Here is a 25,878-nt window from a genome sequence, read left to right on the forward strand (position 1 = left end):
GGACACCTGGTAGCGTGAGCATTTTCATGGGCCCACACCTGCCATTTCCATTCAGAGGCTTACAGCTCCAGTAGTAAAATACACGGCCAACATTCTGATAAACCCGTGAGAAGTATTTGGAAGGAACAGTTGTGTTAGTGAAGACACAGCAAAGTCAAGGAAGTTATTTCCTAAGGATTCCTCCAGGTCTTTGTGGGATTTGGAGACAAATCACAAAGTGGCCTGTGAATGATATTCTCTGTGGAATTACTTGGGTTTCACAGTTTTATAATGTTTTAAAATCTGACTATAATGTTTTAAAAGAAGTTGGGGCATGAGGAGGACTTCCATTTGAAGGGCAAGAGAAAAACAGAAATCCAATGTTTGTTCGAATGAGAAGTGGCTTTTGAATCCTATCATTGCAATGTTCAGAGAGGGAAAGAGTCTTCTTTCTAGTTAATTATCCTTTAATGCCTAGTAGATTATTTTGCAACAACCAATACGCAACAACACTATTTAAAACCTCCCAGTAGTATTGATTAATTAGGTCTCTCATTTATAGGCTTTAATTGGGTTATTTTTCAAAGGAGAAACAAGAAGTGAACTTCATGCAATGGGCTGACCATCAAGAAATCACGTATTATTTTAGGCAGAATGAGAGCTGTCCTCAGGGAACCCCCCCCACCCAGGGGCTAGAGTAGCGCAGAGACCTTGGCCTTACCCTTTGATCTCAAGGCTTCTAATACCTTTGAGTCGGCGGTCACATCACTCACTAGCTTGATTTCAATATTTTGTGAAGTCAGTTGGAGCAACTTTTCAAAAAGACGTTGACCCTAGAAAAAAATATTCAAAGATGAGCAAAGTCAGAAAACCTAAAGTATGCTACTTAGGATAGGTATAAATAAATGTATTAACAATTAAAACTATTCCTTCAAATTCTTTTTTTAAAGATTTTATTTATTTATTTGACAGAGATCACAAGTAGGCAGAGAGGCAGGCAGAGAGGGAGGAAGGGAAGCAGGCTCCCGGCCCAGCAGAGCCCGATGCGGGGGCTCAATCCCAGGACCGTGGGGTCATGACCCGAGCCGAAGGCAGAGGCTTTAACCCACTGAGCCACCCAGGCGCCCCGATTCATTCAAACTTTCAAAGGGAAGCGTTTCAGCAGTTAGCGTTCGTGGACAATTCTTTCAGACGAGTTCTAGAACCGGAGCAGTAGCATGAACACAGATTACATTGTGTTTTCCGAGTGACAATCACTGCAATTCCAAGTTCAATGCTACAGTGCAAATCTACTCTTCTTTTCCTTTTCCATTCTGACATTATCTACACTGGAAGAGGCAGCAGAGACTATTATAAAGTTGTGTTTGGGCCTAGAGAGACCTGGATTCCAGCTGGTTTTCCAATTTATAAGCTGTGTTTCTTCTCACTAATCTCTAGCTTCTTCCTCAGTAGAACATAGATAAAAACAACATGTACTTTAAAAGGTTTTTTGTGAGAATTAAAGGAATTAGTAGTAGGTAAGTATCCTTTCAGTGGAAGCTCTGATGAGGAAAGTCACGGCTACTTATAGGTGATTTGCCTGAATTCACCTTCTGGTTTAAAACCCCTTTTTACAGAATTCAACTAACGCTCTGCCCTAGCCATCTGTCATTACTAGCACAACCCAAAAATGACTGGAATAAAAATAAAAAATAAAACATAAAGCTTTGCTTACATAAGATTTTCACAAGCATTACATTTTTATAAGAAATTGTCATCTCCCGGACACTGCGCTGGGGCAGGTCCTCAGCAATTACACCGTCTCAGGTGAGGGGACAGCAACCTTAGCTCGTTTATTTTCCCTTGTGTGTGTTCACAGACTCCCTCTCCTGTCATAAAAGGAACTGGTCTTCTTTTATTGATTTTGGAGAACTTTGTTATTCAGCCACAAACTCAAATGCCTTCCGGGGTGGGACAGGCAATAAGGTTTGGTCTTCATGGCCCCCAGGTGGCAAAGTCTTATCCTGCTTTGATAAGGATGGACCATTAATAACTAATAACGATTCGGTACAAAGGATGGGAGGGAAGGGAAGGTGTGGATGCAGGATTCCTGCACTTCAGCCTCAGAAAGCAGAGAAGCCAAAGATGCAAGTCCGAGACTTCGGAGGTAAGGAGAGCAAGCCGGCAGGACAGTCCTAGGGCCACGTAGCAGGAGGGCAATGTTTGGTGTAATCCAGCCCTGCTGGCCTGGAGCGGGGGCCTCAGATGGCCAGTGCTCTCTCATCCCTGAGTACCAGAGGGCGGAGTGGGAACTGCACCCCGTGGCAGGGACATAAGCCTCCCTTCCTCTAACTAAGCATGGAAATCAAGGTGCCCAAAGTGGAGCTCATGAATTACTCCGCACCCAGAGCCTGGAGGCAGGCTCCCTGAGGAGCAGGTGTTCTGGGGAGGGGTGGAATGAGTGTACCAGGCTGGTGTCCACAATTTATTTAAAAGAGATTGGGGAGGGGGGCTGTTGAACACAGAGAGGCAGAGGAGGGAAGAAAGAAAACAGCAGCCGCCTTGTAGATTGCAGGGTCTATGTGGATTTCAGGTTTCCTGCAGGAGCGGGAAGTACCAGGCAGCCAGGGGCTCAGATAGAGGCGGAGAAGGATAGCCAGGTGGCGGGGAGCTGTGGTTCTCCTGCGGGATTATCACCAACACAGCCTTCCTCGTCAGCTCTGGTACCCCATGGACTTGCGGACTGTAATCTTGTCACACACCCTTGGAGGCTTGGGGATGTCTGCATGGCCCAGATTTCTGGAGCCCAGCCTCACGGTCAAACTGCCTGTATTCTTCCCTTCACACAGAGAAAAGGCTTATGTGCGTTGTGTTTTGGGAGACTCCACCGGTAATAAGCCACAGTTTTTACACGAATGCATGTTTTTTTTTCCCCCTGCTCTTAGTTAACAATAGATCTTGCACCAGTGAAATATAAGAGATCTTCTAACCTATCTGTATTTCTGGCTGTGTGCCTTAAATTGATTCCCACTATGTTATTTTTGTGAGATTTAAAATGAAGACCAGAGCTCTCAAACATAGATGAAAATAGAAACTCCCAAGTTCACAGATACTGGCAGACTGTCATTAAATAAAGCTAATTTTTCCTGTTAGTACGTGCTGATGACTTACCCCAAGGATTCTTAAAATTGTTAATTATAGTACTTACTGTAATGAACTTGGGCCTGGGTGGGTGAAGTTCTCCCCTGTTTACAGTGTCTTACCTTCCTATCTGCACATTTTTGATAAGACATTCGGAATGTAGTAACAAAAGTATGAAGCACAGAGAGTATGAAACACTGAGAGAGATCTCCTCTGAGGGCTTCACTGCTGAGTTAAATCCTCTCGCTGAGTTTTCATAAAGGAATACAAAAACCTCTTTGGTTTTTAAACATCAGAAACTCCTGAACGACAGGAGTTTGAGCTGCATGGGTCCACTTATATGCAGATTTTTTTTCTTTTTCAACAATCAGGGTAGTCCTGTAAAAATGTTTTCCCAGCCTTAGCATCTTCTTAATTAACATATTTTCTTAGCTTACGTTAATGTACATCTAACATACAAAGTATGTGTTAGTTGGCTCTTTCTGTTATCAGTCAGGCTCTGGTCAACAGGAGGCTATCAGTATCAAGTTTTGGGGAGTCAAAAGTTTCATGCAGATTTTTGACTATGCAGTGGGTTATCCCCCGTTAATCCCCATGTTGTTCAAGGGTCAGCTAATTTTTTTTTTTTAAGATTTTATTTATTTATTTGACAGAGGGAAAGAGAAAGCGAGAGAGAACACAAGCAGGGCGGAAGTAGCAGACTCCCTGTGGAGCTGGGAGCCCTATGCAGGGCTCCATCCTAGGACCCCAGGATGAGGACCTGAGCCAAAGGCAGACTCTTAATGACTGAGTAACCCAGATGCCCCCAAGGGTCAACTAACTTAAAAATGTGCTCTTTCTGATGAGAAACATTAGGCAAAATTTCCAAGTTAAATAAATCATCTTGAAGATAGTCAGTGGTTGAGGCGCGTTGAGCAATTTAAGCCGATTAAGCCCAAGCAGACTGCCTAGGGGTTGGAGTATGAAGTACGGGGTGGGGGGGGGGGAGGACTAGTTAACCACCTAATACTGTCCCTTCTTCACCTAAAAGGAAGAAGCCACTAATAATCTGATAAAGTCAAATACAGATGCATGTAAGGGGCCCAATAAGAGAGAAGACGCTTGAACACAGTAAGCAGCTGACGAGACAGGCTACTGGAGAATATGGAACTGGAGCTAAAACACAACGTTGTTATATGCAAAGACAGATAAGTCTGGCTGGGACTAACACTCTAACGATTTTAGAATTAAATTAGAAGTATAATTAAAGAACAGCAAGGCCACTGTCGAGACCCAAATTACAGCTTGAAGATCTAACGGAAGAAATATTTCAAAGCACAGAGGGGCATGCACACAGAAACCTAAGGGTAATAGGGAAGAAAAGGGTGATAGATAAATCAAGGATATATAACACATGGCTAATAGATGTGTTGGAAGAAAATAAGAGGCAGAAAGAATAAGCTTTCAAGTAACAGAAGAGAAACTGTCCCACTAGGAAAGGCCTAAATCTACCTGTTGAAAAGATGACTGAAGGATGAAGGCAATGCAGTGCAGAAAGACCCATCTAGGCACAGTCGATGCAATCGATCAATACCAAGGAGAAAGAGGAATTCTTACAAACTTATGGCCAAAAACAAAACAAAACAGAACAAAACAAGCTACCTCCCGAGCAAAATGGATCCGATGGGCAGGAGCCAGTCACCTGCAGCATTAAGCCAGTACAGGGTGGCCACAGACTCCGATAAAGAATAAACTAGAACAGGGGCGCCTGGGTGGCTCAGTGGGTTAAGCCGCTGCCTTCGGCTTGGGTCATGAGCTCAGGGTCCTGGGATCAAGTCCCGCATCAGGCTCTCTGCTCAGCGGGGAGCCTGCTTCTCTCTCTCTCTCTCTGTCTCTCTCTCTCTGCCTGCCTCTCCGACTACTTGTGATTTCTCTCTGTCAAATAAATAAATAAAAATCTTAAAAAAAAAAAAAAGGAATAAACTAGAACAAGCAAATGTTTTACTCAGATTTTACCTGCCAGGGTCAAAAAAAAAAAAAAAAAAAAAAAAAGGAAGAAAGAAATATTTGCAGATATATACAGTAAAATCTCTTTTAGAGACTGTATTACCTACATGACCCATATGAGGAACATATTCAAGGAAAGTCTCTAATCAGACTGTAAATAATACTACCCATCACTGAGGAGGATGAAAGGGAGAACACGTGATGAACAGGAGAAAATGGTATGTGTTTGACGTAGCTGCTACAGAAGGATTCTTGAAATAGGACAGACACATTACAAGGGAAGTTCTACTGTTGTACTGAGAACCTATTACGTGATTTTCAGTGGGAAGCACTATTATTTGAAAGGGATTGTGTTGGGGCGCCTGGGTGGCTCAGTGGGTTAAGCTTCTGCCTTTGGCTCGGTTCATGGTCTCAGGGTCCTGGGATTGAGCCCCGCATTGGGCTCTCTGCTCAGCAGGAAGCCTGCTTCCCCATTCCTCTCTCTCTGCCTGCCTCTCTGCCTACTTGTGATCTCTCTATCAAATAAATAAATAAATAAATAAATAAATAAATTTTTTAAGAAGGGATTGCATTGGTCTGTGTGTAAGTTTATTCTATAAATAAGACATGTATATAAATACAACAAACACACAATGTATCTGTGGTATTACAATCTCACAGGGTGGTAGGTTTAGGGAAAAAAATGTGTAAGAAGTCTCCTTATTAAGGTGAGAGTGAAAAGAAGCCGAGGAACACTGATCTGCAGCCAACAGGACAAAGAATCTCAGTAAAAATTAGAGTAAGAGTTAGGAGGGCTTAAAAGTACTAGATGGGAAAGAGCATGGCCTTATTCTGTTGTGGCACGATTTATGGAGCAGTGACAGCTATCGACTGGTATGTGCCAAACAACACAGCAGCGAAATATGTAAAGCAAAAGCTAACAGTAATGCAATTAAAACACAACCACAATATAATGCTTCAAAATAGGTCTCTCAAAAAGGGGGTAGATCTAATAAGGGATAAATGAGAATATATGAAAATTGAATATTATCAGTAAACTTGATTGTCTACATTTATACATATTTCTCATTCTATATATCAAATCCCTCCAAGCGACGGTCTGTCCTGAGAACATTATAAAAATCTGTTCTGTAATGGCTGTTAAAGAAAAACCCAAGAAAACCAGTTGTGGGGAGATGTTCTACCAGCTTCACTCTTTACTCATAATTTAAGAAAATGAGAAATAGACCATTAACGCGTGACACATAAAACACATCATATCTACTTGAAAATTTAAAAACTCACTCTTAGATCATCTGTGCATCACAGGAGAAAAGAAAAGTGAATTTCTATATTCTCTAGAAAGCTATAAATAGTGGAGAACTTCACAGCAAAGCCATGAAATGAAGGCAGTATCTGGTGTCAGAGAAATTCACAAGTGTACATGCCTTCAGCATTATAAAAAAAAAAAATTACAGGGCGCCGGGGTGGCTCAGAGGGTTAAGCCTCTGCCTTCGGCTCAGGTCATGATCTCAGGGTCTTGGGATCGAGCCCCCGCCTTGGGCTCTCTGCTCAGCGGGGAGCCTGCTTCCTCCTCTCTCTGCCTGCCTCTCTGCCTACCTGTGATCTCTGTCTGTCAAATAAATAAATAAAATCTTAAAAAAAAAATTACAAAGTCACAGTAATCATATCAACATGGTTAGAAGCACAGAAATAGATAAACAGATAAGGGAACAGAAGATCCAAAAATGGTATACACACAATTCTATCAATAATAAAGGTGTGATTTTAACTCAGTCTGAAAAAGATCAAGTAGTTTAATCTGGCCTAAGTGAAAGGATCCTTATATTACACCACAGAGAAAAGTATGTTTCAGGCAGAATAAAAACATAGCAATACTGGGGCACCTGGCTGGATCAGTCGGGTAAGCATCTGACTCTTGGTTTCAGCCCAGGTCATGATCTTGGGTCATGAGATTGAGCCCCAAGAGCTTGGGCTGATGTTCCATGGGGAGTCTGCTTGGGATTCTCTCTCTCCCTCTGCTCCTCCCCCCACTCAATTGCCCACTCTCTCTCTCTCAAATGAGTAAGTCAGTCTTTTAAAACAAAACAAAACAATAAAAACAAAAACAAGAGCACCTGGGTGGCTCAGTCAGTTAAGCATCTTCCTTGGGTTCAGGTCATGATCCCAAGGTCTTGGGATCAAGCCTAGCATTGGGCTCCCCACTCAGTAGGGAGTCTGCTTCTCCCTCTCCCTCTGCTGCTCCCTCAACACAGTACATACTGTCTCACTCTGCTCACTCTCCCAAATAAATAAAATCTTAAAAAAAACCCTGACAAAATAAAAGCAAAACCAAAAATCATACCAACCCTTTCAAGAAAAAACTATTCATGTACAGTCTTGTACATAGTACAAGTAGGGAGAACTTTAGCTTAGTTACAGGAGGCTAAATAATGCCTCCCCCGCCAAGATGTCACGTCCTCACCTGGAGGATGTAAGTTTTACCTTCTTTCGAAATAGGATCTTCACAGGGATGATTAAAGACCTGGAGATGAGATTATCCTAGATCACTGAAGAGGGCCCTAGACACAAGCAGTACTTGTAGGAGAGAGGCAGAAGGGAATGGCCACCCCTTGCGGAGATGGGTACATGAAGACAGAGCAGAGGTATTCAAGGATGGCAGCCTTGAAGACTGGAGGGACACAGCAGCAAGTGACACGAGGGTACACTGGCAGCTGCCACATGCAGGAAGGGGTGGGAAGTATAATCCCCCCAGTAGTGGAGGCTGCAGGAGTCTCTGGGGGGAGCACAGCTCTGGTGACACCTAGGTCTCAGCCCAGGGAAAGAGATCACAGACTCGGAACCTCCAGAACTGGGACGAAATGAATTTTTGCTGTTCTAAGCCACCTGTCTGTGGCACTTTGCGGGGCCTCGAAACTAATATACAAATTAGCTACATAGAAGCGATACAAGATATACAGAGTTACAAAAGACAAAAAAATTTATATTGCAAAAGATACCACCAACTAAATGAAAAACAGTAAAATTCTGGAATAAAATATTTGCCATGCAGACAAGAGGGGAAGGGCTAGTGGGTGTACTCTACAAAAAATATGAAAAATTAGGAAAAGCCAAAAGCCTAATCAAATCTGGGCAAAGTCAGGCTGGCAGATGTGAAGAGATGCTTCATGGGAAGCCCAACAAGAAGAAATGTGGGGAGCTGTGTACTCAGGAGATGGGAAACAACTTAGGAGTGGCAACCTTGACTCCTGTTGGCGACTGGGGGAAAGGGTACTCTGACATTGCGGTCTTCCACTCAGCAATCCCACCTAGAATGCATTCCCCAATCCCTAATCCTAACATAAGCACCAGAATGTGCGTGTGCGTGTTTGTGAGAAAGAGAGAGAGAGAAAGAGACTTTGTGTCTTAGGGATGCTGTTATCTGCCCGTGCACATACATGTACATGTGTCTATATGTGCACAGAAAGTTTAAATCAAAGTTTCAAAGGACTGATTAAAGATACTAAGCAAGTGATGATCCAGTCGCGAGAAAACAAGACTAGGATTTACTGTAAGCCACAATGTCCTTTCAAAGCAATATACTTCCCTTGATTTTTTTTCTTTATGATTTAAGACATAAAACCACATATACGTGGATCCCCTCTGGACTCAATTTCCTAGCTTTTTATTTAACCAATTAGTTTGATTATCTACAAGACTGATCTCTTATTTACTCTCTATATTTACTGAAAGTTTCAGTACTGTATTTGCTGAGTTTTCTTTTTTTTAATTAAAAAACTTAACTGAAATTTTATTTACTTACTATAATTACTGAAATATACAAAGTCTGCCAGGAATATAAACAAAGATATGTCATTTTCTTGTCTATTTCCCAGCATCAGCTATTATTCTCAAATAAAAGGAGGCCCAGAACTGAGAGAAGGGTGTTTAAAGCAATTTCATTTAACACATTCACTGGGTTTTGCTAAGGGTCAGGGACCTTCATAAGTGCTGGAAATAAATGATAAGTAATTAAATGGAGCCCAGTGTGTCAGATGTCAGGGTGTAGGAGTTACAGGCCTGGGGACAATGTGACAGGGGCACTGATAACCCAGCGTAGGGCACACAGGGAGAGTTTGCCAAAGGAAGGAAGGCAAGAAAAAGTGGTCCAGGTCTGAGTGCGAAGCAGGAGGTTCTTGTAAACCTGGATGTAATTTGGACCCAGTCTGGAAAGCTCCGTGGATCTGAGGGATCTTACATAGCAAAGAATGTAACTGAAGTTCTGTTTTTCTGCTCTAAAAGAAACCTCTAGGGCACCTGGGTGGCTCAGCTGGTTAAGCATCAGACTTGGTTTTGCTCAGGTCATGATCCCAGGGTCATGAGATCCAGCCCCGCTTTGGGCTCTGCACTGGGTGTGGAGCCTGTTTGAAGATGCTCTTCTTCTGCCCCTCCTCCCCCAACTCACGCATGCTCTAAAATAAATAAATCATTAAAAATCAATAAAATCCTGATGACAAATTGGAGAAGGACTAGTATAGGGCAGGGCTGGAGGCTGAATGGGGAATCAGGTTGGTGCACGGTCCAGTGGGAGATAATGTGGACTGGGACAGAGCGTGTCCAAGACAATCGGAAAAATGAGAAGATCTCAGGCATTTATGGGAGAGCACAGTGATGAGCTCCATGGCTAGGCTTGGGCTCGGGGGGAGACAGTAGAGCCAGGGAATGTGGCCAGAGGCTCCAGAAGCTCTCTCAACATGGCTGTGGAACACGGAATTCCTTATCCAAAGCGAGAAAGTGGTGGCCTGCACAGGAGTTCGTAAGCATCCTGAAGTCGGGGATAAATCACAGCTTTGGGAAGTCAGGCAGTGCCACATGGCCAGCATCTTAGAGAATGCCCGCCTTGTGGGCAATGAGCAACAAGGCTCACCGGCCGCCACTAGCGAGAGGATCTGCTAGGCAGGCCTGCAAGCCGAGGCCACTCATTAATCCAGGTTCCATCCCACTCAGGAGCTTCATTATTCTGAACAGTTACTCATCAGGATTTGCCTAATGACAGTGAGCACAGTTATGCGTCCCGTGGGCAGGAACACAGCCACCCCTATCCAGGGCAGAGAGATGCAGACAGCAGAGTGAATAAGCTCATGTTGCCAATAACAGGTCAGGAAACAGCAAGGACTTCACATTGGGAGCAGCAGGTTTATAACGGGGACCTGGGCAGCTGGAGATCTACAGTAACTAGAATGTAGCTTTTGGGGTGGGGGGGTGGAGCGCTCCAGCATCACCTCTAGCTGCAAAGGGGAGGTGGGTGAGGTCACTCTGGCGGCACGGTCAGCCATGTCTGGAAGCAGGTGGCTGGCACAGCTGGTCAGCACCCTCGGCTTCAGAAAAGGCAGAGGGGACAGGCAAGGGCATAAGCCTGACACTCCAGCTCTTTCCCAATCACTTGTTCTGAGTGGGTAGAGGGCCCCACACTGCACGAAGGCAGACTTCCTTTAGGTCCTCACTCCTGACGACTCCCACTGCCCCTGCCCGTAACCACTAGGGCGCCCTACATGCTCCCTGAAAATCCCACAGTCTTAAGGAAGCAGCTTCACCTCCGTAGCCCTCTGCCCCCACTTATGAGAAAGGATCCCAAGTTAACGAGCAAAAAGAAAATGTTTTGCACAAAGGTATTTCCTGCAGTGGAAGTTCTTCAGGAAAAGAAGGATCAAAAAATAGATAGCAAGTCCAAGAGGAAAGAGCTACGTCAATTTAATTCACTACCCTGCATATCATGCAGCCAATTTAAAATAAGGTTTAAAATGTTAAAATAATATAAAGGTGCTTATGGTGTAATGTTAAATTCAAAATCAAGATACATAGGAGTATAGGTATGTAATTACGCATAAAATATCAAACTTAAAAAAAAGTTTTGTTGATGGTCCCATGGTGGATTGTGTTTTTCTCATCATTTCCCTAGTTTTAAATTTTCTATAGTGCGATGCTATTACTATTATAATGAGGGAGAAAAATCCAACTCATGATTTTTCAAAAAAAAGTTGCAAAAACATAAATTGGCCAATGGGACCCTGGAAGCTCAGCAAAAAGGTCTAGAGAGACATTTAGGCGAGAATTTAGGTGAGCAAATCTAAGATAAGACCACTTAAAAAGAAAAATCATTATTTAATCCAAATAACTGGGAAGAGTATCTTGGGGTTCATGATTTATTCATGCCTATATGATTGGATTTAAAAAGAATCAAAGAGGTTAAACTCTTGCTAATCATAGCGCTTATGAGTTTATAGGAGAATGATGATTTCCCTTGGAAATATATTGGAAAGCAAGCAAGAGCATAATTAGGATCGCTCAACAGATGGGGGCACAGAAGCACAGGGAAGCAGCAGGAATTTACCAGGAAAGAGCAACACTGAGGGAGAACCAGAAGCCACAGGAGCCGGAGAGCTCACTGAGCCACCAAGAGCCAACCGAGGACAGCCTTCCCAGCCTGCTCACTGCTGGCTCCCACTGCTGTTCTATCTCTCTGCGCTCTCGTCACCCATTTCTCCATCTCCTTCACTCAACTTTTGAGTTCCACAGTGGGTACGGACCTTTGCTCATTTGACTTTGCATCCTCAGCAAACACAGTACCTTGCTAAATATTTGTGCAACAAAGGCCCATGCAAAAATCATTCCATGGCCACATTTCCAATGCAAGAATGCTAATTTGTAAGCTTCTGCTGAGTGTTGATTTTGTGGAACAGGGAAGAGACGCTATTTTGCAAAAAAGAGACACCCTTTCCATCAGGTTGTGCTATTTTCATGCTGACACCGCATACCAGGAGCTTGACTGAAATCATATTTAGCCTAGAGATGTGAGGGCTGGAGAGGAATTTACGGTTTCAAAGCTCAAAGCAATCACTGGGCTCCCTTCTCTTCCAAGCCACATGCTAGACAATAAAGCTACAGTAATAATACATGACACATGTTCCAGAGACCAGGAAGGTGAGGAATATTACAGTAGAAGCTGCCACCATTTTCTATCATTGCGGAGAGAACAAGTGGGACAAACAGGGTTAAATTGAAACAGAGAAAACTGGGTCCACAGACCAGATGGGAAGGAACCAGTGTGGGCCTGCTGTGAAATCTACAAGAACCAGACACTTTATTGGGCTGGGGTGGTTTTAAAACAGGGATACTCAATCCTGGCTTCCAAGTCCTCTTTTTAAAAAGTATCAAAGCCTGAGCCCCTCTTCAGATCCTCTAACCTAAGTGTCTGGGGGTGGCCCGAGCATCAGTATGTTCTAGAAGCACTCCTGGTAATGCTGACAGGTAGTCATGGTTGAAAACTGCCCTCCTGGGACCGGAGGGTAAGATCTCCCTGAAAATATGCACATTTCTCTTTCTTCCTCCTTTACCTACATCCTGAACCTCCTTTAACAGAAGTTGAGAGCTTGATGGACAGCATAAAGTTATTCCTGCTCTCAGATGACACAGAAAGCAAGGTAAATTTGAAGTAAATTTGAAACTAACTGCCCTTCACCAGAAAAACAAAAATAAAAATGAAAACAGCAACTCTCTTTTATGAGCTCCATTATCTGTTCTTTTATAAACATGATCTAAATCAGATTTATAGAGCCATCAAAGGAGACTGGCATTATTATACCCATTTTATAGATGAGTTAATTGAGGATTGGATAAGTTATGACCTTTGCCCAGTGTGGCCACAGGTACTAAACTACAGGGCACATCAGACGCCTTTGGTGCCAAACCCTGCAGTCCTCCCAGGGGAGTCTCCTGAGGAATGCTGCTTGGGTGCCTTTTCTACAGAACCAAACCCTGAGAACTGAAAATAAACAAAATAATGAATTCTAAACTGAGCCAACTAACAGAACATTAGCATGCATCCTAATTTTGTATTCATTAATTTACACATGTCTTATTTTTCCCTATATCCCTGCTTAAAAAAAAAAAAAAAAAGACAGCAAGAAGTTGGCCATCATATAGTAGAAATGCAAGCAAGCCCCCAGTTCCACAACAGAACAAAGGATGAAATGTGTGTTTTCCAGGTAGTAACAGAAGATTCTGTTTTCTCTGGCTGCCTCATGCCAACCTACTAATTACAATACACCAATTTCTTAATTGCCAACAGTCTCAAAGAATTTTAATCACTTAAAGAATCCAGCCTCCACCAACCATGCTCATCTCCTTTAAGACAAAATGAAAAGCAGGAACTGCTGTGATTTTTCCCTAGACTACAAAAAAATTCAGAAAAAAAAATTCCAATTAAACATTATGATGAGGCTGCAAAAGTACTGGGTCCTTTTCTGACTTTTACATGGGAGTGACCCTGACAAAAACAGAATTCTCCTGGTTCCAGAAATACCCCTGTGTTGCTGACGGTGGACGCTGACTGCATGAGGAATGAATGAATGAAGCCTCCTTCACTACTTGGGAAGGGAATGGACCCACTTTGGGACAGGAGGAGTGAGAAAGACAGGAAGAATGGAAGAGATGTAGAGAGCACAGAGCCCTAGCTGACCCCTTCAGATGACAGGTTTCCTGGGACAGCTTGAATCATACAGTGATTCTAATAGGAAATGTTAATAATACCATTTAGGAACCAGCTATGAACATGGCTATGAAACCAATGGGACAAGGAAGAGGTTTCTAAGTTAGGTACAACAAAAGTCCTTGGCTGTTGGTCAGCACACATCTTTAGTCCATCAGGAGGAATACCGCTAGCAAGGAAAGAGAAGGCTACAGGAGGGACCAACCAAGTCACACTCGGCTGCAATACCCTGGTCCAGACAGAACGCGTCCCATCAACATCAAGGTGAGATCTCACAGTGTTGCCTGGGTGTAGGGATCTTCCATTTAAAACCAAAACAAGGAGCAGAAAACCAACCAATTGATCAATCAGCAAAAATCAGAAGTGGCCACAGGTTTGAGAAGACCACATGGCTTCTTCTGGCAAAATTCGAGATATCATACACAGGTGTGCATGAGCAGATGGACAGAAGCAAGACTGTGTGTTTGTGTGTTTGTGATTTTGTACTTAACAAGTGAAATTTATTTAATAAATGTACTTAACGTACTTAATAAATGAAATCTACAGTTGTATATTTAAAGATAATTTGCATAATCCTTCTTGTCTACCCAGAGCTTCACATTTTTAGAAATGGTTTCTCTTTCAATTTGATGGACCCATCCCGGTTTCCAGCAGAGCATAAAGCATAGAAGACGAATTCATTATCTGTTAGTAAAATCAAACTGATTTGAGCTGGAGCTACAGTGTGCACGTGAGTAACATTCGTGAGCTTAACAAACACGTAGTAAAATGGCCACTGTTCTATGCTCTTACATACATTAACTAGTGCAATCTACACAGCAGCCAAGGCAGGCTCTGGGCCCCTGGTCTTGCTGATGAGGAAACTGAGGCCTAAAGTTCAGCATCTTACTCAAGGTCACACAGTGGATAAGTAGATAAAAAGGAACCTGAGCCACTCCCTCCTCACTCACCTCTTCCTTCTGCCTACTACCTACGGTGTAGAGATAGGATCCTGGCTTGAACTCTCCCAAACGACCCATGGCTCCCCCAACTTTCATTTGTGGTACCACTAAATTGAGCAAATACCACCCCATTTTTTTTAAATCAGGATTTTTCAAAATTAATTGTAATGTACCATGAATTGGCAATCGTGACTCACGGTAGACAAGTAACTAACTGATTCCATATAAAAGCATCTCAAAGATTCAGACGCTGCAGCCCATTAATTATTTCATTTGGTTTCGGACAACAAACTTGCAGAGAACAGGGATTTTTTTCCCCCCAATGAAGCAGGTAGTTCTGAAATCATCACATTTCCTGGCTTTTCCCAAACAGTCTTGATTTCATAAATCCCCACTACCCTAGCCCATAAATTAGCAATCACACTGTCCTAGAAATTTCAGTATTTTGGGGTCGAAATTCATCATCCGGACAGAAAGAAACAAAATCCCTTGCCCGACCACGTACTTTGATCACATTTTAAAATATGGTTACCATGGAAACACAGATCACTAGCCCTTGACCTGGCTTTCACACACAGGAAAGTCACAGAAGGGAACAGATACAATAGTAGCGCAAGGTGGAAAAGAGGGGAGTTTTTCAGGGTAGGAATTGAAACAGCAACCTCTTAGAACTACAGATTAAAACGGCATTTTTAACGCATGTGTTTACACACACACACAAGTCCAACATTCACCATCCTGTAGATCATGACCACCACACCCTCTGCTGAAACTGCTTCTCACCCAGAGAAGACACAGGTGTCCTGTGCCATGCTGATCTGTGTCTCTTTTCTGCTGAGCTGGGGCCTGGCTGCCACCCGGTGCCCATTTCTCAGGGTATTTTGCTTACAGTATTCTTTTGTATTATTACGTATTATAATGAGTAGATGGGCTGAATCTCAGTTATGGCTCCTGTTCATTCATGTGTCACGTATGGCTTCCATGTAGGACATTTCAGGCTCAGTTGGTTTAGAAGTAAATACCACGTTTGACTCTTTAACTCCTCAAAATAAAAGCCTTTTATAAAAACATATTCAGGGAAAACAAGCTGTGAACCTGGGTCAATTTGCATTATATTGGAACATCTTTAAAAAAAAAAACTTCAGATTTTCTCCCTTGGGTATTAGGGTTTGAAAGTTTTTTTAGCATCTTTTTAAGAGTGCAACAAGCCAATCAATGACTACATCACAGTATTTATAAGGTCTCGATAAAAACAAAAAAAAGTCCAAAGATTAGCCACCCAAACTCTGAAAGGAATTTTTTTGGGGGCGGGGGCAATGTAATTGTTTTGAGGACACTGCATTTTCTACTCTCAAGATAGTGCTTATAAAGTATAATGTTATTTCCTTTCCCCACACACATAATCCATGTTCACATACCAAGAATGTCCCATTTTTTACTACAGCAGCTCAACTTTAAAACTGCCATGGGAATTTATTACAAATTTGGGTCCTTTGTTGTTTTGTGCGGAACAATGTTAAATATTAAATCCAGAGTCTTGAATCTCCTATTGCATTTGAAAGGTAAGATCAGGTAAAACTTAAATCAAACGGGCACTCAGCTGGTACCTTCTTTTTTTTAGGAATGGTAAAACTTAAGTGGCCTAAAGGAAACAGAATCTGGGGTCCTTACTGCACCTGGAGAAACAAGTTGGTGGTTAAGGACCTACGTTCAGGACTTTGGTCCTGGCCTCATTCTGGACCTCTGCAAGATTACCCTCCACTGGCAGGAGGGAGGGGAGAAAGAAGGGAACCAGCTTCTTTCAAATCTTAAGAACCCAAGACATGTGGTACTTAGACAAGTTCTCCCGGGTCCCTTTGCAAATACTGCTCTAGAGGTCAACGGAGGCATGAAGGAAGATGGGACAGGGAGCTTCTCAGGCTCCAAGAACCATTTCTATTCTACAGGCTTGCTTGCTCTCTCTTTACTTTCATGTATTCGTTTTGCTTTTAAGATTTTCCTGTCCACAAAATCTATAAAGAGCTTAGCAAACTCAACATCCAAAGAACAAATAATCCAATCAAGAAATGGGTAGAAGACATGAACAGACATTTCTGCAAAGAAGACATCCAGATGGCCCACAGACACATGAAAAAGTGCTCCACATCACTCGGCATCAGGGAAATACAAATCAAAACCACAGTGAGATACCAGCTCACACCAGTCAGAATGGCTAAAATTAACCAGTCAGGAAATGGCAGATGCTGGCGAGGATGTGGAGAAAGGGGAACCCTCCTACACTGCTGGTGGGAATGAACGCAAGCTGGTGCAGCCACTCTGGAAAACAGCACGGAGGTTCCTCAAAAAGTTGAAAATAGAGTTACCCTACGACCCAGCAATCACACTACTGGTTATTTACCCTAAAGGTACAAACTCAGTGATCTGAAGAGGCACATGCACCCAAACATTTATAGCAGCAAAGTCCACAATAGCCAAACTATGGAAAGAACCTAGATGTCCATCAACAGATGAATGGATAAAGAAGATGTGGTGTGTGTGTGTGTGTGTGTGTGTGTGTGTGTGTATACACAATGGAATACTATGCAGCCATCAAAAGAAATGAAATCTTGCCATTTTCGATGACATGGATGAAACTAGAGGGTATTACGCTTAGTGAAATAAGTCAATCGGAGAAAGACAACTATCATATGATCTCCCTGATATGAGGAAGGGGAGATGCAACGTCGGGGGTTTGGGGGTAGGAGAAGAATCAATGAAACAAGATGGGATTGGGAGGGAGACAAACCATAAGTGACTCTTAATCTCACAAAACAAACTAAGGGTTGCTGGGGGGGAAGGGTAGGGAGAGGGTGGTGGGGTTATGAACATTGGAGCTAATAATACACTCTATGTTTATAAAAAAAAAAGATAAAAAAATAAAAATTCTAAAATACAAAAAAAAAAAAAAAAAAAGAAGAAGAAGAAAAAAAAGATTTTCCCGTTCATCCTAGTGGAACGGATTCAGCTCTGCTCGGATCTCAGCCCCATGGGGGAAGGGATCTCGATCTAGTCCCCTGCTGTATCCCATACACTCTCAACAGGGCCCGCACAGAGCGACCTCAGCAACACCTGATGGCTTGCTTCCATCATTTGGCCCGTGAGAGGGTCAAATGTGATCATGTAAAATACTATGAAGGCACGAATAGAATTCTTGCAAATACGTTATTAACCTAAGAACCGCCCTTTCAGTTACACTTTTTGTCTCAAAGGTGACGCCGGGCTGACTCGCCCGAGCGCAAACCCGTGTGTAGACTCTGATTTCCCCGTGGGGCTTGGAAGTTCCAGAAGCCTGGCGCCCACATAAAATGCTAACACTTCTGTGGGACGGAGGCAGGCAGGGCAGACATTCTAACTTGTATCCTCTCGGTTTCTTTCTGTTTTTTCCCCTCGCTTTTTTAAACAACGGAAGCAGGGCTGGTGCACGATATTCGCTTCAGCGGTGCAACGTGGGGCTTCAACAATGCACACGTCCGACAGTACGTCCCGCACGTCCAGAGCCATCCTTCAGCACACGCCGCCAGGGCTCCGATGTTACGGACTACAGTCCCGCTGCTGTACCTGATACCCCCGCGACTTCCTGACTTCATAACTGCGAGTCTCCATCTTTAATCCCCTCCCCCTCCTTTGCCCATCCCCCACCTCAAAGCCCCACCTCAGACCTGGTGCTCGAAGGGCAGAGACAGCATCATCCCTCGACCAACAAAGGACCAGACTGGAGGACGAGGAGAACCTCCACCAGGGCACTGAGCACGGACAAGCCGCAAAGTTGGAAGAACTGCTCCCCAGATCGCTCTCACAGCGGGTTTAAATCCACTTAAAGTGGGAGCAGGTGAAGCCCCTCACTCCTTCCCGTCTGCGCATGCGGGGGCCCACCTCGTCTGCGCATGTGGGGGCCCACCTCGTCTGCGCATGCGGGGGCCCTCCTCATCTGCGCATGCGGAGCCCTCCTCGTGCAGACTCAGGCGGTTAGACCCCGCACCTGCAGACACCGACTGCTTTGAATCTGCAAGACGCCTGGTGCTGTGAGAGGTCCCAGAAGTCCGAGGGGCAGCCAAGAGGCGTCTCCTTGGAGGGAGCCCTAGGGCCCCACCAGAAGACCTCAGTTCTAACCGGGCTCCTTCCTGCAGGGGTGGGTGTGAGCTCAATCACAGCCAGGTTATTGACAGTAAATTGAAAAATTCCATTATTGCCAGGACACAGGTTGTTGGAGTGACCCGAACGAAGCTTCCAGGTGCAGCCTTCTTTCCACAAGAGTAATGCCCACCTGAAGCCACACGACCTACAGATATTCTCTTCTTGACCCATCTCCAGCCAGGCTCCCTCTGAGCCCTCCCTCCTCTTCCCCTGGGCTCAGCCTTGCTTTGTAAAAACTGTGGGCTCTCAGCACAAATTATCTACCCCGCCCAGAGGTCCCTCCCCTCCCTCATTTAAAAGGCCTGAACAAAATGCTAACAGTTTTTAACAGCTCAAGGCCGCGCCCCAGGATGACCCCGCCCCCTTAAGGTGCCCACTTCAGAAAGCTCAAAAAGGCCCAAAAGAAGTTGCTGTTCGTTCCCGCCCACCTGACCAGAGGGCCACTGTCTCCCAGTCTCGGCGGAGGCGACGAACCTAAGTTTGATAAGCGCCAGTTAGCACACCCCAGATGGGCTTCCTATGGACCAACCCTCCTCCCCACTTTTTATAAACGTCTATTTCCCTGGTCCAGTTTAAGCCCCTGCTGTCCCCCACCCCATTCCCTCATTCTCCCTAAAAAAATGCTCCATCATCTCTGTACAAATCTGAGTTCTGAAGTTCAGTTCACTCGGGCCCTCTTCCCTTTTGCAAAAATACATCCTGTTTCAAATCTGTCCTTAGAACGTTAACCAGTGTCTGGCTCTGTTTTGTTTGACACAATCCATTCGAGTACTGGGCAAATATCTCCTGAGCACCTAATACGTGCCCAGCGTCACACCTGGCACTGTTATTCAAAGCAGACCCAGACCCTCATTCATGCTCCCTGAGCAGAACAGAATTCTGACCATGAACTAGGACCCAGCCTTTCGGTGGCCCATCTTCTACCCCATAGCATGAGTGCCGGGAGGGCTGGCTGGCCTTATGGCCAAAGGGGGTAGTTCAGAACTTTTCAAACGTTTCTGAGCATAGGAATCAGCCTGGGATCTCGTTGAAATGAAGATCCTGAATCAGGTAGGGCTGAGGTGAATCCTGAGAATCTGCATTTCTCATAAGCTTCCAGGGAATAAAGATGCTTCTAGTCCCAGGGCCAAACTTTCAGTGGCAAGAGTTTGGCTCACCCTGAAGGATTAGGGTAAAAGCAAGGAGAGGCCAGAAGTCCTCAGGCAGCTTTTGAGAATGATGTCCATCTATACCCCTCATCCAGGGACTCTACTTATCTGTAAAGCCATGTGAGCGCTTCTGTTCCACTGGTTTGAACCACCAGGCCGCAGTCCCCAGAGCCACCTGCCTGGACTACCAGATACTTCGCTTACTGACTCAGCCCCAGAATCAACCTGAATCCTGCAAATGGATTTAATGGCTTCCCTGGACAATACTGTAGGTTCCCTGGGACCCCCAAGCTTCATCAACTCCCAGTCTAGACTGATTACAGAAATCCTGGAAGCGAACCGAGATTGAGGGCAGAGTCAGAGAGAAATAGTAGTCACTGGGAAAAATAAAGCCTGTTAGCAAAATCACTTTGTAGCTGGGGAGAAAAATCCATCATTCCGGGGGCACTGCATTTCAGAAAAGAGTTCTACTGGGTCACCAAGTCCAAGAGTAAATGCCAATCTCCCCCCTGTGTGTCTGGCACCCCCCAGCTCTTCAGGGATGCCCACGAGGTTGACAGCCTGGGGTTCACACAGCATGGACACCTGTGCAGGTCTGGGTCCCAGCATAGAGCACGGCTCAGTGAGTCAAACTAAAGCTTGCAGTTCTTGCTAAATTCAGTGGAATGAGCTGGTCTTGTCCCTCACAAAGGAAAGACAACTTGAACTATCTCCCACTTACACCATCAAACCTGTGAAAGTAAACTGTTTTGAGTTTGCTGCCAACAATCTCCCTTTCCTAAACTGACGTGCTTCTCCTAGACTCTCTTGCCCCTCCCCTGGACGTGGGCTGCTGACCTTGTGAACTGGCTCTGGCTAAAAGAATGCGGCCAAAGTCATATTCTAGGAGCCCAGGAATTCAGAGGTCCTGCTGTTTTCACTCTTATCCTCTGGGGATCCAGCAGCCCGCTAGAAAGCCAGGGTTAGCTTACTGAGTGATGAGTGTCCACTTGGGGTGAACGAGAGCTGTCCAGTCCCCAGAGAGTCAGCCCAGACTCAGCCACTATCCCAGCCAAACACAACCACATGAGTGGTCCCAGCCAATAGCTACTGGGGCACAAACTGTGTGTCCTGTTCACGGAATCACAGGAATAATACTCGGTAAGTCTTGGAGTTGCCCGTCTTGCCACAGTGGATTAAGGAAATGTATCTAGTGTAGCAAAAACATAAGCCACATGACACAGTCTTTGGGATTGGGTGATTGTGGATGCTGGAATCTCATTCCCACTCAAGACTGGAGGAACAGGAAAGAAATGGATCTGGAGCCTCGAGGGAGTGACAGTGGGCGACTTGGCAACATTGCCACCTGCCCTAAAGCAGAAAACAGAGAAGGTATCTAATGGGTTTGGGGACCTGGCTAAGAGGATCATTCAGGCAGGTTATCAAATTGTTAGTGGTCTATGGTAAGAAGCACTGTTCTGTATTCATGCAGAAGTATGAGAAAATGTAGAAAATCTAGAAGACTCTCTTGATTCAACAAAATACTCACCAAGGAAGAAAGAGCCTCAGGGTAAAGACGAAATGACAGTTGTGGCAGGAAGATTCTTTGTCAAGGTTTCAGAAAGACTGAAAGTGGTGGGCGGTTCACAGGCCCCCTTGGCCAGATGAAGAGCTCCCAGAAACTTTATAAGGGGCAGGTCCTAAAGCATCCTGAATCACAGTCCAAAGCAGAGAAGACCCACTGCCAAGAGTTTGGGGTCAGAGTTTTTGCTACCAGAGTGGTTTATGACTGGATAAAAATTAAGTCTACAAAGGCTGAAGGGATTGTGCCATTTTTTTTTTTTTTTTTTTTTTTTTTTTTTTTAAAAAAAAGAGGGCAGAGCTGCTTTAAAATGAACAGAGGTCCTCTGGGGCCTCAGTTTCTACCAGCAGGAAGCCAACTAAGACAGTCAGAAGCAAACACAGGCTATTCTTATGGAAAAGAAAGAACAACACAGAGGGAAGCAAAGAGCTTCACAGATTAGGAAAGCACACCCAGGGAGCAGAACTAGATCCTAGGCCAGCAGCATTCCCAGTTTTCTGAGCTTGGAAGCCTGGCGTGCTGGGCTGGGCTGGATTTCAAAACTGCTATGGGCTCAGGACTGGTCTGTGCTCTCCATCCCCACCCCCACCACTTAAACCAAAGTGTGTACTATGGTTATCTTATCCTGCCTCCCCGTTAGAGGTCAGGAGTGTGTGTGTTGGGAGGCATATGACTTGTCTTCTAGTTCACAAGTTTCTAAATCAAGAAAAGCCCCTACGAGGGGGCTCAACCCGATTCAGACTTGGTGCAGAGGAGGAGACCCTGAACTTTGAGCCTTTGCTGTAATGGGGGAGGGCGGTGAGGACTGCATTTAGTAAGTGGAAGAGATCTGGATTGTGATGGCCAGAGTGGACTATGGTATATAATTTCCAAAGAGGCCTGCCAACAACTCTCCTTACTCCTGTATAGATGCTACTCCTCCCACCTTGAATCATGACCTGTTTTAAGCAATAGAATGGGACAGAAGCAGCTGTGATCCCAGAGCCCACATCTTAAAAGGCCTCATACTTTCTGCTTTGGGCCTTTTACAATACAACCACCCCCTTAAACCACTCCAAGTTCAGGCTTGCTTATGGAATGATAAGAGACATATGCAGAGAGAGGTACAGGTGGTCCCCAGACCCTCCAGCCTGCCCCAAACAGCACAATATGGACCCAAGATGAGTTCTTTCTGTTCAACACCATCCAGAATCATGATCCCACTACATTTTGAAATGATCTATGCAGCAGCAAACACCTGACCTACCTGCATAAACAGGGGAGGGAGAAAAGTGCAGAGCACGATTAATTTATTTTCTTCTTCAGTATGGCCTTTGTGAGTTTTGGTGTTTTTTGTTTTTTTTTTAAACCTATTTTCTGATTTCCTTTGATTTTAAAATAGTACAACTGAATGAAAGGTTTGAAAGCACCAATGAGGTAGTGATTATAGGCTTAGTGCCAACACATTTTATATACGGTGACAGAACTGATTTTCTCCATGACCCAGATAGGACACGTACGTGCAGACCAGCGCTGGGATACCTGGGTAGAAGAGCCTGGGTAGCTTAGCGTTCTTGTGATCATACCAGCACAAATTACAAGAAACCAAACAAAAAACTGCTCAAGAGAACCAGGATCCCTTTCCTAGCTCCAGGACACTTCGTTCAGAAATCATTTAGATCATTTCAGCAGACTTCTCAAGGCTGTTCTTGGAATTAACACATTTCTCTCTCCTCGTCACTCAAACGGGACAGAGCCAAGAATATACAAGTATAATGGGAAGTTCGAGTCCACTATTTAAAAAAAAAAAAAAAAAGTTGGCTCTGGGTCCTCCAGGCAAAATAGGACACCAATTAACCACATAAATGCCTCGGCAAGCAGGCATGGGGTTCACGCCACGAGCATGCGGGGGGAGCAAAGCAGAATTCGGGGGCGTGCAGTCAATGGATACTGCGGTGTGGACAGCATCCCCCAAAATGGTCCAAATCAACAGACAGCCTAGAGTATGCACAGACAAAACACGAGTTTGCCCTTGAAAACCTGGCGTTCTAGCAGGAGCTGAGCGGACACATGATCAACGAAGGCACATACACGTGAACGCGATGATGTACGGGTACCGTGGCGGGGGGGGGGTGGACTGAAAAAGAGACCTTGAACTGGAGAAGCGAAGGCAAGAAACATGAAGGCGCGGGAGATGCACAAAAGTAGAATCATCACACACAGAGGATGCAGCTTACCTGACATGCTGATGGATGACTGTGGTTGAGATCCCAATGGGAAGACACTATGTCAACAGACTTTTGGGCCATGTTGAGTAAGTTCATCCAGCCTTGGAAAAGTGATAAGTGAAATGGTGCATTTTCTGAATAGTTAAGGCCTTCAGGAATATTTTCCACCAGGGCAATTCTTAGAAAAGATTTTGAAAAACAAACAAACAAAATCTAGTCAAATTTGAAGCCACAGATCAACAAACAAACAAAATCTAGTCAAATTTGAAGCCACAGATCTTTATACATGCATACAGAGACATCTGGAACATACTCTACTTTTTTCGAATAGACACATTCCTCATTATTTACATTTTTGGCCAGAGGCTTCTTATATGTCCCTTCTGCTAAACTTCCCAGCTGTGAGAATTTAGATGCTCTGGTTTTCTCCAGGTTTTGCTCGTATTTCAGAAAATCACTGCATATGTCCTAAAGTCCAGTTTCTGACTAGCTTTGAAAAAAATTCAGAGCTTCCTACACAAGCAACTTCCTCTAGTAATATATTCCTTTTTTTCCTATAGCCATGCAGTTCTTACATACAAGAGCACTTCTGCGAGCTACTTTCGGCTATAAGTTACATTTCGCATACCTCATTTCTAGGACAATGTTGGGCGTATATAGACCTAATTTTGAAACTGAAATATTATGAGTTTTTTTACTACTGGAAAATAAAAATAATACATACTATTATTACTGCTTAGTATCTACTGATGCTTCCCAGCCCAAAAGCATAAAATGATACGAGGAAACATTCAAAACCTGCCTGTGAGAGAATTTTACCAAAGTGGGTGATAAGGAATGGATAAAATAATCACAATAATCAAAACTTAAATAAGATACAACAAAAGCATCCCAATAAATGTGTTTTGTCCTTTGATAGTCCCATGCATATTAACAATACATCCACTGTCCTGTTTCTAGTCAGTACGCAGGAGAAGACGGTATGATTTTCACTTCTGAGTCAGCCACGGGACACATAATGTTTAAATAAAGGACTGAACTATTTCCCCCCCATTTCAGAAATGGAAATTATGCTGCAACTCTTGATGGAAAACTGCACACCTGTAAATGCTCCCAGTATAGAGATCCGTTTCATTCGTGGCTATGCCTCCCCAGTGCTGGGAACATAATCAGGGCTCAAGAAATACCTAAAGAATGAATTTCATCTTCCAACAGGGAACCTGGTACTCCTCACTAAAACCCTTAGCTGTTTCTCCTAATGAGACTTGTCCCATTTAGCAATTTTAGAAACAAAAGCAGTAGTCTTAGTAAAAAAAAAAATTTTTTTTAGTTCTTGTGCATTTGATGACTATCACAGCTAGAATGGGGTTGAGTGTGTGACTCGGAGACTTCCACGATTTGGGGTTCCCAATCATCCCGCTGCCATCCACAATCAAATTTAACGTTTGTTGGGGTCTGATAAGCAGAGGCCAGGCAGCACGGAAATGACTGTGACAAATATCCCTAGTCCTCTGGAATTTACAATCTGGAGAGCGAGCCTATCTCATACATAATAATTCAAATGGGAGGCAGGCTCTATGCGGCAGTGAAACAGGAGTAGGAAGTTTAATTAGATAGATAATGCATCATCCAAAGTACGACTGTGCACGGGCAGGAAGGAGAGATTAATTCTGGTTGAGGCTTGGGGGCATGGGAAATTGGAGGAGGAGGGACTTGAAATGTGTCTGTGGATGAGCCGGAGGGGACAGGAGGTCTAGGTAGAGGAAGGAGCCTGCCGAACTGGATCTTTGGATATTTGTGAAGTGAGCCTAGGAGGGGTGAGGCGGGAGGGACAGGAGCTTGTCTTGGCAGAAAGGACAGACGACACCAGGAAGGCCCACACTGTGGCTTGAGCTTCTCTTTGGTGCATTTGGGAGCAGCCGAGTACACCAGGGTCTCCCCCGCAGGCCCACTGCCTGCCGCCGGAAGGAGAAAAGGGAGACCCGGAAGTGAAAAGCCGGTAGAGCGTAGACATGGCTGAGCCACCTCAGGAAGGTAAATGAGAAATCTGAAGTCAGTCAGTGGGAATAAGAAGAGGCGTGCAGTCAATGCAGTTTTAGGAACCGAATCTGAAAAGATTTAGTGTTTGATGTATTTGATGAGAAGGTGAGGGACGAACAGGTAGGAGCCAAGGGTGACTGAAATTTTCCTGTAAGGTCGACACATGGTCTCTTAAGGGGGCGACCATAACCATCTT

The 25,878-nt window shown here is 44.3% G+C and overlaps 1 protein-coding gene across 4 annotated transcripts in view; it reads right to left on the reverse strand.

The window, feature by feature from the left end:
* PLD5 (phospholipase D family member 5) overlaps positions 1-25,878 on the reverse strand; it is a 396,011-nt gene that overhangs the window by 169,725 nt on the left and 200,408 nt on the right. For 3 of the 4 annotated variants that reach the window (XM_045084659.1, XM_004756770.3, XM_013058419.2), the window contains 2 exons: positions 23,652-23,820; positions 701-812 (listed from right to left, as the gene is read on the reverse strand). In XM_045084659.1, coding sequence (XP_044940594.1) covers positions 701-812; positions 23,652-23,820 — 281 coding nt within the window. Of the gene's footprint in view, positions 1-700; positions 813-18,251; positions 18,452-23,651; positions 23,821-25,878 lie in introns of those variants that run through there. The other variant, XM_004756773.3, reaches the window with a different exon arrangement.

The sequence above is a fragment of the Mustela putorius genome, unplaced genomic scaffold (genome assembly GCF_011764305.1).
Source record: "Mustela putorius furo isolate JIRA1106 unplaced genomic scaffold, ASM1176430v1.1 tig00000785_pilon_pilon_pilon, whole genome shotgun sequence".
In the NCBI taxonomy this organism is placed as follows: Eukaryota; Metazoa; Chordata; class Mammalia; order Carnivora; family Mustelidae; genus Mustela; species Mustela putorius.